General features: G+C 51.1%; 1 protein-coding gene across 1 annotated transcript in view; it reads right to left on the bottom strand.

The window, feature by feature from the left end:
- LOC144762128 (estradiol 17 beta-dehydrogenase 5-like) overlaps positions 1–15,402 on the bottom strand; it is a 167,021-nt gene that overhangs the window by 63,988 nt on the left and 87,631 nt on the right. Inside the window, exon 6 of the mRNA XM_078647268.1 lies at positions 13,355–13,477. Within this exon, the coding sequence (XP_078503394.1) occupies positions 13,355–13,477 (123 nt within the window). The remainder of the gene's footprint in view (positions 1–13,354; positions 13,478–15,402) is intronic.

The following is a 15,402-nucleotide window of genomic DNA, read 5'->3' as shown; positions in this document are numbered from 1 at the left end:
TTCAGCGTGTGCGGGTTGTGGTCTGAGTGCGTCCGGCCGAGGTATTGGGATTCAGTAATGTGCAGCAGCATTTCCGTTGACACCATGTACCTGTCTAGGCGGACATGTAGTGCGTGTGCCCCCGAGTAGTATGAGTATATCCTGGTGTCTGGGTTGTGCGCGCGCCATGCATCCCTCAGGTCCCACTGTGCCGCCCACCGTGCTAGTGCCCTCGAGGCTCCCAGGGAAGCTGCGTCTGGTCTGGGCGGGGCCGAGCGGTCCAGCACAGAATCCAGCACCGTATTGTAGTCACCTCCCAGTACCCAGGGGACGCCGTGCCAGGGCGCCAATTTCGCCGAGAGGTGCGCTAGGAAGCTTCCCTGGTCTGTGTTTGGAGAGTAAATGGACGCCAGGACTACTGGTTGCCCGTCCAAGCGACCCTTCACTAGGACGTACCTCCCCTCCTGGTCCGTGTGGACTTCCGACACAGCGAAAGGGGTGCCCGGTCTGATCCATAGTAGCGCTCCACGGGCAAATGAGGAGTACTCAGTGGCGTATAGTTGTCCCCGCCACCTGCGCCGCAGCGCGGCCACTTCCGCCCCACTCAGATGTGTCTCCTGCAGGAGCGCAATCTGTACTTGCCGCCTTTTCAGGTAGGAGTATATTTGGTATCTACGCGCAGGTGTGTGCATACCCCTGATGTTCCATGTACATAACTTTATCGCAGCCATAGCAGCAGTTTGCACTCCACCCCCACAGTCCTGCAATCAGTAGCCCCACCAGGGGCCCACATAACACCATTTCCAGCACGCCCGTACCCACCCCCCGTAGTACACTCAGCAAGTTCCAGGAAGAATTGGGGTAGGGGAAAAACAGTGAACAACAGTAACCAACCGTGGGCAAATCCCACTAGAATACCAAAAGGGCAGTGGCGAAACGGGCCACCGTCCATTATCTCGACTGAGAGGGACAACCGTGTTAGTCTAAGGGGCAATGTGCATAAGCACAGTCGTGGCAAGAGTGTGGTAAGTTAGTTAAGGGAATCAAGGTCCATCCCCGAGCCTCACGTAGCAGGCTGTTGCTGGCCGCCGTCTGCTTTCCGGTGCTCGCCACCATTGTATCCAGGGGGGGGGGGGGCCCGCTCGTGGGAGTCCTGGCTAGGGGGGGGCAGAGAGTGGCACTACACGTGTCTTTAGCCCTTGTCAGGGAATGCACTCCTCCCTCCCGAGCCGCCCCCGGGTATGCTTAAGAATAGGTACGGGTTAAGTGGGAACTCCCCCAACACCAACCCCCCCAACCATCAGAGCCACTGAGGCAGTACTCACAGTTCCAGATGACCTCAGTCCAATCAGCCGGCAGGGGGGAGAAGAATGTACCTACCACGGAGTCTGGCGTCGGCAGCGCCTCAGCGTCCAATGGACCATTACTGCCCCCCCCCCGCCTCGGCTTGTTTTGCACACGTTCCTCCAGTGGAATCAGTGAATCAAATCAGAGGTCAGTGGCGTGACGTCCGGTAGGTCCACAGAGACCTGCGAGTCCGGGATCCCATAAATGGCCTCATCGTCATCACTGGGAAGTGTCCGTTGGCCCTCCCCAGGGTCCGTGTCTTGTGATGGCGGATTGCTGAGCTGGGATACCTTCCGGAGTGCATCGCGTTGTTCCTGTAGCATCTGGTCCAGCGGGGGAGAGTGTCGCGACCCTTCCTCCGTCCGCTGAGACTGTTGAGCTCTGTGTCTGCGGCGGCGCCGTGGGCCCCGTGACCTGGGTCTCATCGCGCCTCCTCTAGGGTGCCTGGGTGCCGTTTCCGTGCCTCCGTCCAGCCAGTCGCTGACCTCCCCAGGGGTTTCGAAGAAGTAGGTGTTGTCCCCCGCCACCACTCTCAGTTTTGCAGGGAAGAGCAGGGAGTATTTGAGGCCTGCAGTGCTAAGTGTCTTAGGCGTTGTACCTGGATGGTGTAGTCGGGAAAGAACATGATCGAGGCATTGTCTATGCGTATTTCTCCCATTCGTCTTGTTTCCCGCAGCACTGTGTCCCGATCCCTGTAGTTTAGTATCCTGAAGAGCAGTGGTCTTGGATTCGCACCGGTGGTGTAGGGCCTCGACGGTACTCTATGTGCACGTTCCACAACAAAGTGGGGCGATAGTGTGCCCTCAGTTAGCAGGGCCCGGAGCCAGTCCTCCACATGTTGTGCGGGGTGATTCCCTTCCCAGTTTTCCGGGACGCCCACGAGCCTGACGTTGTTGCGTCTCGCCCTTCCTTCCGCATCCTCGGCCCTATCTTCCAGGAACTCTACTCTATTCAGGAGGTCCTGCACTTGCTTGTCCGTCTGGGCGACCTTGGGCTCCATCTCCCTCACCGCGCCCTCCAGTACCTTGGTCCGGTCGGACAGCTTCCTGTGATTGTCCCGTAGGAGGGTCAGATCTACGGCAACTCCGTCTATTTTAGACTCCAGGGAGGTCCTAGTCTGCTGCAATGACTGCTCCATGCGTTCGACAGCCGCCAGCACACTGTCCAGCCTTGTGGCCAATTGTTCTGCGGCCATTTTGTTGAGCAGTTTATCCGTTTTCCCCTTCGGCGGGGCCCCACCTGTCCCGGTGCGGGTCCGCACCCCTCCGGACATGTGCGGTAGTGTACGCTCTGCAGTGTCCCTGCCTCCGCCGCTCTGGGGGCCTCCCCTAGATCACATCACTCCCGGGCCAGGGGCTCGACCGCCCGAAATCCTCCCCACAAACGTGGCCATCGCCCTCACGTCCAGTGGAGGCCAGGTGGGTCTTCTCCCTTCCTCGGCGCGCCGCCACAGCAGGGGGAGGGGGGACCGGGGGGCCGGGTGCTGCGTGCTCGGCTAGTCACCCCGTCCTGGCCCTCTCCCCTCAGCACGTGTGCCCCGTTGCCTTCTGGACAGTCTTCACCTCATCGGGGGGGAGGGGGGGCCGTGGGCCGGATCGGCCACAAATGCCAGTGGCCCGCTGTGGCGGGCGCGGGGGGGCGGCCCCTCCGCGCCGGTTCTCCCCCGCCTTCCTGGGGGCCCCGGACTCACCAGGTGGCATCAGGTGTCGCGTGGCGTCCCGAAGGGGGTCCTCCCGTCACTCCCGCAGCTCTCCGGGGTCGATCCCCGCTCCTCGGACTCTCCGTGCTCGACGGCGGGGGGGCCCGGCCGGGTCACTCCCCCCGCAGGGCTCCGGTCTCAGGGGGTCCGCAATGGGGATGTCGGGCTTCCGTCCTCCGGCCGCCCGGTCCGCCTCCAGCGCCCCGCGGCAGGGCAGTGCAGCCGCCGAGCCCTCGGCGGGAACCCCCGTTGCGACAGTGGTCCGTTGGCGGCACTCAGGTGGCACGGTGCGGCCTGCCAGCCGGGGCCTACGCGCTGGGCCCAGGCCGCGGCCTCTCTTGATTTCTCCACCGGGCAGGAGGCCTCCAGTCCCGCAAGGGGGCCCCAGGACAGGCCGGGGTCCGGTCCGCTGGAGCCTCCGGTCGAGGGTCGGCCAGTCCGTTGAGGCTGGCTCCGCGAGTGTCCGCCTGCAATTTCCGGCGGCTGCGGTGTAATTTCAGCGGAGAATTGGCTCGGGGATGGGGAGCTTAGCACGGAGCTTTACCCAAGCTCGTCCTCCGCCATTGCGTGCTTAGCCACGCCCCCTCCCTGGAAAGGCCATCTTCATGGTATGGTCAGTTTCACTGTAAAGTCCATTCCGAGTATTTATTTCTTTGAAAAGTTTTATATAGCACTGGCTAGACCCAGAGGTATCAGAGCACTTTACATAAGGACCAGAGGGAGGAGGAGGGGGAGGGAAGGAAACACAACGGGGAAACAAGAAAAACAATGTCAGATGACCGGCTGGGTAGGTGGCGGCCGAGAGGGAGAAACCAAGGACAGACTCCTCTATAGCTGCATATGACAGCTCCACTGGGCATCGGCCAAAGTTGCTCGTGCACCAAGGTAAGTACAAACAGTTTTGGTATCCACTCAGAGTTACAGGTTACATAGTTACATCAATTAAATCAAAGAATCACAGTAGGTGGAGGTGGGGGAGGGAAGGAAACACAATGGGGAAACAAGGAAAACAATGTCAGATGACCGGTTGGGTAGGTGACGGCCGAGTGGGGGGAAACCAGGGCCAGACTCATCTAAAGCTGCATATTGAGACCTCTGAATATGAGGTGAACATCTGTCTTTGTGACAGCATTGAGACCTCCACCAGGCATCGGCCATGGTTGATCGTGCACCAAGGTAAGTACAAACAGTTTTGATATCCGCCCAGGGGGCATTGTCAAAGGTCCATCGAAAGTTCCATCAAAGTTCCACCGGGCATGGGCCATGTTGAATCAGTTCTGTGGAGTGTACAATGTTCAAGGATTCAGTCTGGGGGGCATCAACATAGATCAATTGGCAGCACCCATCTTGGAGTTACTGGGAAGCTAAGACTTACTGGAGGGTTGATATGCACTCGATAGCAATGCTTACAGGGGACAGGCCAAAACAGCCATCTTAAGGTCGGGCATATTGAATGCGTAGGCCTGGGGTTGTAGGGCACTCAGCTGTTGCCCCAAGAAATTCTCTCGGTATCAGTGAGGCTGCCGTATGACTAAGTGTAGAAAACAGTCCAATTGCTAGTCTTTTGCACTGTGGAGACTCTGATGTGAGCAACGGGGATAGGGGATGAACTTGATCTGATCAGTAGTGAAGGGGTTCAGAGAAACAGTTCAGTTATAATAAGATACATTATCTCTATCACAATTGTATTCATGTAGTATCACTGAGAATAGTTTTCTGTCATATTTATGGGCAGGATGCTAGAAGGAGCTCTATCACGTCTAACTTGGTTTAGAAATGTTTGTCTGGCAGATGTATAAAAAAAAGGCCAGAAGATGGCGCTGATGCTTAATTTTTCTATTCTTGCTTTCCTTTTCAACAGTGAGCACTGTTTTCGAAGTGATGGGAGCCAGAGCTTGTTTGATGTCGGATTAACAGATGAAATTACAAAGGATGACACTCACAATTGGCAGACCAGCCGTTTAGAAAAAGCCCAGTGTAGTAGTTTCTTCGAAGCAGGGTAAACAATTAGTATTGCACTATGCTGCTCCCACATAGTCTACCAATTTGGAAGAGGTGTGATACTGTTATTTTTGTAGAGTTGCCCTAAATTTAAAGATTTTCGTTTATTTTGAAGAGATTCTATTTGTTTTGTTTAAAAGAAGACAATGGTGATTGCAGAAAAATTAACTGCAGCCTCAGAGTTGTAGTCCTCTTTACTCCTGCCGCTCTTAGTAGTTTTCACCTCTGAGATCGACTCCAGGCTGTCTCTTTTAACGATGGACCTCGCTGTGTGCGCTACTCTGTCATGGGCTGGTCAATCTTAAAGGTTCTCCCAATATGGCCACCGTTCTGGGTGTTCGCTACAGCCCAGTCGTCATGCGTGTGCAGCGGGGGCCGTTGGGGGAGCTTGATTTAGCCTCACAGAATTTGGCTAAGGCTGCTCACTTAGAAATCTCCAGGCGCCATTTAAAGGTCAGGCAGGCCGTGTACCTGCTTCTTGTTAAGTCTCTATTGGGCGTGGGAGGGGGTTCTGCTAGTCTCCTGGGATATGTTTGCTGAGGGCTGCTCCTGTTGCTGTCGTTGCACCCCTGCCCCCGCCTCTGTAACTTGCGTGTAGGGAGATGTACATCCTCAAATGTTTGGCATTTTCACCTTTCATCTGCATCAGCCATCGGAGAGGTCTGTGGTTGGTTTGAACAAGGTAGTGAGTGCATAACATGTATGGTCTCAGCTTCTTTAGGGACCAAACCACAGCAAAGGCTTCCCTCACAATGGCACTCCAACGCTGTTCCCTGGGTAGTACCCTACTGCTTATAAAAGCAAGAGGCTGGTCATAGCCATCATCATTGGTTTTGGAAAAGACCGCTCCTATCACATGCTCAGAGGCATCCATCTTCACAATAAACTGTCGAGTAATCTGGAGCTTTGAGAATGGGTGCTGAGCACATTGCCTCTTTCAGGGTGTCAAAAGCCTTTTGATTACTAAGGGCCCGATGTAGGAGCCCTAATACCGGTCGGAAACGGCCGAAATCGCCCGTTTCCGACCAGTATTACGGTTTTCTTATGAAGGGGGCTACAGAAGTACAGAATCAGTAATTTTACCGATTCTGTACATTTACCGATTCGGTAAAATACCGAATCGGTAAATGTACAGAATCGGTAAATAGAGATGTAGGTGGCACTCTGAAGAGTGCCACAGGCCTTCAAGAGTCGGTATTTTACCACCCAATCCAATTGGGTGGTAAAATACCGAATCCAGGTGTGCATGCACATCTGTGCATGCACACCTGTGCCATGTGGCACACAGACATGCCCTAAGGGCATGTCTGTGTGTCACATGGCACACAAGCCTGTAATTGGGGCGCTAGAGGGTGTCAAAGTGACACCCCCTGCACCCTTGCAAGAATAGGTAATTACCGAATTGGTAAATACCGATTCGGTATTCCACATTGATTCCTATGGGCTTCAAGGCCCATAGGAATCAATGGGGGATACCGATTTGGTATTTACAGAATCGGTAAATACCGAATCTTACAGATTCGGTATTTACCGAATCAGAATTACCTACATTTCCCCCCCTCTAATTTACCACTTCTTAAATACCGAATCGGTATGATTCGGTATTTTAGAAGTGGTAAATTAGATTTACCTACATCGGGCCCTAACTGTCCAGTTTACCTTTTTAGGCATTTTCTTGGAAGTGAGTTCTGCGAGGAGTGCCAGAATGGAACCATACCCCTTGGCAAACCTCCTGTAATACCCAGTCAACCCAAGGAATGCCCTGACTTGTATCTGAGTGATTGGAGCTTCCCAATCCAGAATGCTCTGGATTTTGAGTTGTAAGGGTTGAACCTGGCCTACACTTACAAGGTTGCCCAAGTGTACAACTATGCCATTTGCCATTTGCCATACTGCCATTTGGATACCTTGATAGTAAGGCCTGCCATCTGCAGGGCCTGCAAAACCTTGACAAGGTGGATCAGATGATCCTGCTAAGTGGAGCTATAGATAGCAATATCGTCGAGATGTGCTCAACGCTGTTCCCTGGGTAGTACCCTACTGCTTATAAAAGCAAGAGGCTGGTCATAGCCATCATCATTGGTTTTGGAAAAGACCGCTCCTATCACATGCTCAGAGGCATCCATCTTCACAATAAACTGTCGAGTAATCTGGAGCTTTGAGGATGGGTGCTGAGCACATTGCCTCTTTCAGGGTGTCAAAAGCCTTTTGATTACTAAGGGCCCGATGTAGGAGCCCTAATACCGGTCGGAAACGGCCGAAATCGCCCGTTTCCGACCAGTATTACGGTTTTCTTATGTAGGGGGCTACATAAGTACAGAATCAGTAATTTTACCGATTCTGTACATTTACCGATTCGGTAAAATACCGAATCGGTAAATGTACAGAATCGGTAAATAGAGATGTAGGTGGCACTCTGAAGAGTGCCACAGGCCTTCAAGAGTCGGTATTTTACCACCCAATCCAATTGGGTGGTAAAATACCAAATCCAGGTGTGCATGCACATCTGTGCATGCACACCTGTGCCATGTGGCACACAGACATGCCCTAAGGGCCTGTCTGTGTGTCACATGGCACACAAGCCTGTAATTGGGGCACTAGAGGGTGTCAAAGTGACACCCCCTGCACCCTTGCAAGAATAGGTAATTACCGAATTGGTAAATTCCGATTCGGTATTCCACATTGATTCCTATGGGCTTCAAGGCCCATAAGAATCAATGGGGGATACCGATTCGGTATTTACAGAATCGGTAAATACCGAATCTTACAGATTCGGTATTTACCGAATCAGAATTACCTACATTTCCCCCCCCTCTAATTTACCACTTCTTAAATACCGAATCGGTATGATTCGGTATTTTAGAAGTGGTAAATTAGATTTACCTACATCGGGCCCTAACTGTCCAGTTTACCTTTTTAGGCATTTTCTTGGAAGTGAGTTCTGCGAGGAGTGCCAGAATGGAACCATACCCCTTGGCAAACCTCCTGTAATACCCAGTCAACCCAAGGAATGCCCTGACTTGTATCTGAGTGATTGGAGCTTCCCAATCCAGAATGCTCTGGATTTTGAGTTGTAAGGGTTGAACCTGGCCTACACTTACAAGGTTGCCCAAGTGTACAACTATGCCATTTGCCATTTGCCATACTGCCATTTGGATACCTTGATAGTAAGGCCTGCCATCTGCAGGGCCTGCAAAACCTTGACAAGGTGGATCAGATGATCCTGCTAAGTGGAGCTATAGATAGCAATATCGTCGAGATGTGCTGCCCTAAAAGCTTCCAGTCCAGCAAGGACTTAACTCACCAACCTTTGGAAGGTGTTAGTGTCATTCATTAAGCCAAAAGGCATAACAGTGAACTGATAATGCTCATCTGAAGTGCATAATGTGGTCTTTTCCTTTGCTCCTGGAGTCAGGTCAATCTGCCAGTACCCTGAGGTCAGATCAAAGGTGCTGAGAAATTTGGCTGCTCCCAATTTGTCTATAAACTCATCAGCTCTGAATATGAGGTGTACATCTGTCTTAGTGACAGCATTGAGAGCTCTGTAGTATACACAGCACCTAATTTTGGGTTTCCCACCGTTGGAGTGAGGTTTGGGGACTAAGACCGTTGGGCTAGCCCAGGGGCTGTCAGAGTGTTCAATAACACCTAATGCCAATATCTTGCTGACTTCAGCTTTGATGATTTCTGTTGGACTTGGCACTTTTGTCAGGTTCACCCCTAAACTTTATGCATTCTCCTAGCGTTTTTCTGTGACCTAGTGCTGGTGGTTTTAGGCCTCTGGCACTTCATTACTGTGGTCCAGTGTAAAGTGTGTACGCTCTCTGTGTTACATTGGTGAGATTGGCCTGCCCTCCTATAGGAATGCATTGGGGATTCCTTGATCAGTGTGTGTCAGTGGTAATTCATGGTAGGGGAGGAGCAGAGTGGTCGAGTTTGATATGTATGAAATTGGAATATTAAATGTTGCGCAATGGTGTGAGCAGATTTATTGTGACTATTTGGGAAATGCCACTTTTAGAAGTTGGCATTTCTGTGTCCTATGTGTATGCCTTCCTGATGTGAATTGCATGTCTGGCTTGTGAGTGACAGGGGATGAGAGGTGTGTGTGGCTCCAGGAGGGGCAGGGTGAGTCAGCACTAGGCTGAATGGGACATCTATGCTGGGAGTAGTGGGAGGAGTAATCCCCTGACCCTGAATAGGACTGTGCCCAGCCTGGACAATGTTGGCTCCGCTCCCTGTGGTGTGTCTGTTCACCTACCCCCCACCTGACAAAGGGAAAGAGGAGCTTGGTAAACAAAGTGTTCCAATTCCCCCCTGAACCAGTTGCATCTGGTTCCCCCATGCCTTGCTCTACAGACAAAGGAATGCTTGGTATAAATGTTGGGGTTGTGACCCCATGAAATTGTTCTGTTCTGTGCCGGGGGCTTACCTCCCTGCTGGAGGGCCCTGTGTGCTGGCCTCCCTGTGCCCAGCTATGCCCCATGGACCTACAGACTGTTTGCTGCATCTAGCACCTGTGAGCATTTTATTCTGATCTGCCCAAGAAGAGGAGCATTGATGTGGTGGCTGTACCGCAGCATGAAGCCGCAGGTAGAGGGAATCCCGATGTGGGGATTGCCCCACAGTTTTTTGCCTTTTTTTTCCGGCGGGAGCCCACAATGCTGTATGTTTATTTTTGATAGCAGGTGCGCCGATGTGTTGGCCGGTGCCCACTCCGCATGAGGTGTATTATTTAATTACAGAGGGTGCCCACCTCGCGTTTTCCGAGGAAATCACCGCTGCGGCCCGATCCTTCAAACCAGAAGTCAGGCAAGGCTGCCTGCTGTTGGGCAGAGCAGGGAGAGGAAGCACTGCCCCGCCGCCGGGCAAAGCCGTCTGGAGCCTCGTGGGCTCCCATGCAAGTCATGTGTCCCGGAGAGGGACCGGGTGAAGCTAGAGTACCTCAGGGATTCTCGCAGGCTCTTCAGGCTGCCCAGAGTCCACTGAAGAGAGGGAGAGGAAGTCCCAGGTCCCAAGAGGGGGCCCGGGTAAAGCGAAGCGTGGAGCCCAGGAGAGCCCCGTGTTCAGCAGTCCATGGAGCTTGATGCGGAGGGGGCTTGAGGCACATTGTCAGTGCCTGCCCCCGCTGCATGGGAGAAGTGGTGCCGGTCCAGAACAGCACCAGAGGAGGAGTCCCCAGCAGACCTGGTGAGTGGAGGATCTCCCTGGTCCAGTGTTGTGCCAATTCCTAGCTCTGAGCGGACCCGCGCGAGAGAGAGAGGGCCGCTCCTACAAGTGGGGGCCGTTTAGGTTACAAAGTCCCGGAGTGGGGCTTGGGGGCATTTCTTGACACAGTTCATTGTTGCCTAGTACCTGAGCGGGCCCGCCAGAGAGCGGGCGGCTCCAACGAGGGGGCATATTGTTGTTAGAGTGCCCTGAGGGGCCCGAGCTTTCCCCGATTTGGTCATTCTTACAGCAGCCCGCTTGCTGCAGGGCAGCTGCCACTTTTTAGGGGCAATTTGGTTTAGAGAGGCGCAGTGGGGCTGAAGAGGCACAGATGTGCCAGGCCCCTTTACTTGGCTTATTCACATCTGCGCCGCACCAGCGAGGGCAGCTGCAACAGTTTTGGAATATTTGCTCAGAGGGCACAGAGAGTGTCCAGGCCACAATTCATCCCAGCTGCTTGGCAATTAGTGGCAGCTGCACCGTTTAGGCAGACATTTCTTTGGGGGCATTTTTGAATGAGTGAGATACACTCCTCTGCCCCAGCGCAATTGCGCACATCGATTCTGGTGCACTGGCAGCCGCCCTGACATTTGGGACATAGGGCATTTGAGCCCTCTGAGAAGCCCAGTTCAGCTTGCTCCCACTATCCAGGCTACATCTGACATTAACTATTTGAACCTCCGCACTCGCATTCGCGGGGAACTAGCCAGGTGGAAACATTGCACTATGTCTTGGCTCGGTAGAATCGCGGCCATCAAAATGACTATACTCTCTCAAATTCTATATATTTTCCAGACTCTTCCCCTCCGGCCTCCTCAGGGATGGATCCAACGGACTCAGGCGGGCTTAGCGCGCTTTGTCTGGCACAGCCGTAAGCCAAGATTTCGACATTAGGTCGCGTCCTGCCGCCAGAGAAGGGGGGAGTGGGGATACCCGATCTTCAGTCATACTTTCACGCTGTTCAGCTTAGATACCTGGTACAGTGGCACGCTTGGAATCCGAAAAGCACTTGCTATTTCAGGACTAGGCGGTAGCAGGTATAGCTCCTTAAACATCATCGGTCGGCTAATCTTTATGCCTCTTACATTACTCGCACGATTATGGAATCCTGGGACCGAACCAATGTTTCCGCACAATTGACTACCTTCCCCTCACATCTCACACCGATATTTGGCAATCCGAAGTTCCAACCTGGCACGGACACTCGGGCCTTCCAGGGCTGGCGATCTTCCCCTTGCAGGTCACTGGGCCACCTTTTCGTTTGGATAGCATTCCCACAGCTCAGGGAATATTATGGTCTCGCAGAGACGGAGCGCCTGCCATACCTCCAGATCAGACACTGGGTTTTACACCCACAAATTAAACCGCAGGCCCAGCGACTCCTAACTCCCTACGAAAAGTGGCTAGTAATACGCACCTCTGACAAGAACATCATCTCCGACTTATATAAGATGCTCCTGGCTAACACTACCCATACATATAACGCGGGTCGCGCCCGTTTGGAGAGAGACTTGGGGAGATCCGTGAACCACAAAGAATGGGAGGGTATTTACCACAGGGCACGACACTCGGCCTATCATATGGGCCTCACAGAGACACTGACCAAGATTGTCACCTATTGGTATTACACACCGGAGCGTTTACATCGATTCGATACCCGACGGAGCGCTCTGTGCTGGGGGGAATGTGGGGAGGTGGGGACATTGGAACATGTTCTTTGGAGCTGTACCCGCATACAACCATACTGGTCACAAGTCCTTGATGAAATAGACCTACACCTTGAGAGTCAGTTCCTTCGCTTCCCCTCCTCTGTTCTTCTAGGTTTGCCTAACCCATTGATGTATCCACTAAAGTCCCAGAAGGGCCAACTAATAGCGATTGCCCTAGGAGCAGCCATACAGAACATCCTGATACATTGGCGTTCTACCCAATTGCCCACGCACACTGGCTGGCTTCAGAGACTTTGGCACGTGTTGGTAATGTAGAAACTCACGCTTACACTGGCTGGCAAGGGTTCAGAGTTTCCTGAATTGTGGCGGCCCTTCCTGACTCTCCTGGTGTCTGAGTTCTGAGAGCTGACGTGCCCTAGATACCTCCACTTACTGTGGTTTCCTGACATGCAAATCCCAAGCAAAGAGGTCACGAAACGTCGTAAACGACGTAGCTGAACAGCGTGTCGCCTCTCCCTCGTTCTCCTTATTTCCCCCCCCTTTTTCTTCCCCCCCTCTTTTTTCTTATTTGTGGTGGACGAGGGATGGGTGGGGCGGGTGGAGGTGGGAAGGTTGTTCGGGAATGTTCCCTACTTTTTCTATTGTGTCAGTGTTATGCTTGTAGACTCACTAGGAGCTTATTACCTGAGGTAACGACAAGTGCTGCGACCTTGTGGTCTCCATTGCACTATGATTAAGGAGCAGAGGGTTTTGTTTCTCTATCTGTTTGAAAAACAATAAAAAGATTTAAACCATAACTAGGGGTGGGGTAACTGGTTAAAGGTCACCGATGGCCAGAAGTGGAAGGTGGAAAGTGGTGGTCAAAAATAGTTATGTTACAAATGTACTGAGTTTTCCATAAGCAGGAATGAATTAGGAAAGTATTGGATTGGTTGATTTGTAATGGGATCTTGTGGAATTTCAGTCATTATGGAAAATCAAGTTATACAATGGCAGACTGTTACATCAGTGTGCGTAGCTGGGCACAGGGGAATGACAATAGGACATGTATGAGTGTGTGACTGCAGTCTCATTAGGTGAGAAGAGGGCTTCGATGAGGCCTGTGGTCCTGAGTGGTCCTGAGTGGCATGATAAAAAGAATATAGCAAGACAGTTGTTGGGAGGGGAGGATAGCGGCACTTTCAAGTGACTAAATCAATGAAGGTGATCTCAAGAAGAAACCATGGAACCTCGCTCATAGATTAGACATAAACACACGTCAGAGATAATATGTTCAATCAACAGATAAAAAGAAAAGTAACACGTGGTAAATCCTGTGGATTGAATGAAGAACTATAATGCATGTAACAAGCATTTAAAGATCTGAAGAAAGACACTTTACATAAGACATACAAGAGTATACAATTGAATCCCTTTTTAAGCACCTGTTGGTGAGAAGTAAGGGGGCTACCTGGTTGCAGACTGGTTGGTGCTTGATTCCAGGTTTGTGAAGGATAAATTCCAGTTGTCTGCGGTTGAAATTAGACACTCCAATAGACTTCACTAGGCCAGCATCTTTGCAAGCTTCCATGGCCTGCAGAGGTAAAAGGCATGACCTGTATTAGCAAGAACTGGCTCACCCCATATCTTCTCTGTATACTCTACTGACTGAGTCGAATCATCCTCAAACCTCTTTATTGTGAAATAATGTTTATATTAGAATTGTGGCAGGAATGTATAGATAATAATATAGAAACCATACCGGGAAAATAATCACTACTGCAATGTATGAGACAGGCGAGAAAAAATGACTCTATGTAATTTTCCAATGAATGGCACTGTGCAGTTACACAGCTAGACTTGCAAATGTATGTTCAACCTTTATCCATAACGAATATGTCTCATTATCCCGCAGTCTTTTTCCCCGCAGGTAATTACAACGCGGTTGTTACAACGACTGCGTTGTAATTCCGCATACAATTACCCCAGAAGTCGTAACAGCGACTTGCGGAGGGGGCGCTGGATGTTTGAATAGTCTAATTTACTATTCCAACTCCAGTCTTTACGGACACTAGGGAAGGTGTTGGAATTTAAATCTAACACCTTCTTCCCCCTCCGCAAGTCGTTGTTCCGACTTGCGGAGTATTGGTATGCGGAATTATACCCCGGTCGTTGTACCAACCGCGTTATAATTCCCAGCGGGGAAAAAGTTTTGTGGTAAACGTTGTTTACCATCCACAATACCCAGCAACATTCGTACTTCTATCATGTTCTTCTGACAGCATGTGATCTCAGTCCAATACTTTCTAAACTCAGTTCTGCTTATGGAAACGTCATAGGTCACACCCACATGTGTTTCCCACCTTTGTCACCTACACTACCACCTCTGCTAGATACCAACTTCTCTGTCTCCCCAAGGTTTATCTACATGTCACATTTCACTCTGTTTATATCATGACCGCATTCGTCTTTACCATACTGGAGTACATCCCAGTGTTTAGCACATTGATCTCTCACACTTTTCCTTCCTTACCATGGAATAAGTCAACAGCATTACCACCAGCCCATTAACCTCCATACATCCTCCACCACCACCTTCATACACTAAGGTGGCTCATGTTACTCAAAAACAGATCTTAATGATTGGCTCAACATAGTATAAAAATATCTTTGACACCTCAGTTCTTTTTGTCACTCACACTTAGTCCAAGCCCTCTGCCTCTACACCCCGATTGACCTTCATATTTCACACTGCTTCACTGCCCACAGCTCTCCAAGGCTTCCCTATGTAAACAGCAGGTTTTATTTTTTACCCCAGCTAGAATATTTTACTCCTGGTCTTGAGGGCAAGGACATACCACCTCTTCTTCGAAGCTGCTTTAAACACCACCTTCCCCAGTGAAGAGTCTCTATGGTGATGCAGTCAAGCATGGTCAGCCACAATGTCACCAATGATGCAAGGGTCCATCAGCACTGACGTACTTAGACTGCCATGTTGTGTAAAGATCAGTTGCATCTGCTTGTTCCCTGCATGCTAAGTGTTGCATAAAAGGGGGCCTTATTTTCAAGGCGGCATTAATCCACGTTAAGCTACCTAACGCCGCCTTGTACACAAGACGAAGGGATTATCGCCACAGAAACATCACAGAAAGTGACGTTCCTGTGGCGATAAGCCCAGGTAAATATGCCCCTCTGTGTGCTCTTTGAACACTCAGTTCTTTTCTTCTTCACAGTTTTCTGCACATGATGTCTTTAGTGCAGGAGGATCTGTAGGCCTTGGGATTTTAGAAGGCCATGGCTCTAATGACAATCCACCCCTGTAGTTATTTGACTGCCAAGTACACAGATTGTATATCAAGTTCTCTGATTGCCCCAAAATGTTTTTAGGGTGGCAAACCACAGTAGGAGTCATAGGATGAGAGTGAGCCATGCAGAAGAAGGACAGGGAGTTGGCGATGTTGTGCTGCACAGGAGAAGAACCCAGATTTCTAGGACAGGTAATTTAGAGGAGACTTTTCT

The sequence above is a fragment of the Lissotriton helveticus genome, chromosome 1_1, assembly GCF_964261635.1.
Source record: "Lissotriton helveticus chromosome 1_1, aLisHel1.1, whole genome shotgun sequence".
NCBI lineage: Eukaryota > Metazoa > Chordata > Amphibia > Caudata > Salamandridae > Lissotriton > Lissotriton helveticus.
The sequence above is the reverse complement of the archived record's forward strand: the minus strand, read 5'-3'. Positions and strand labels throughout refer to the sequence as shown.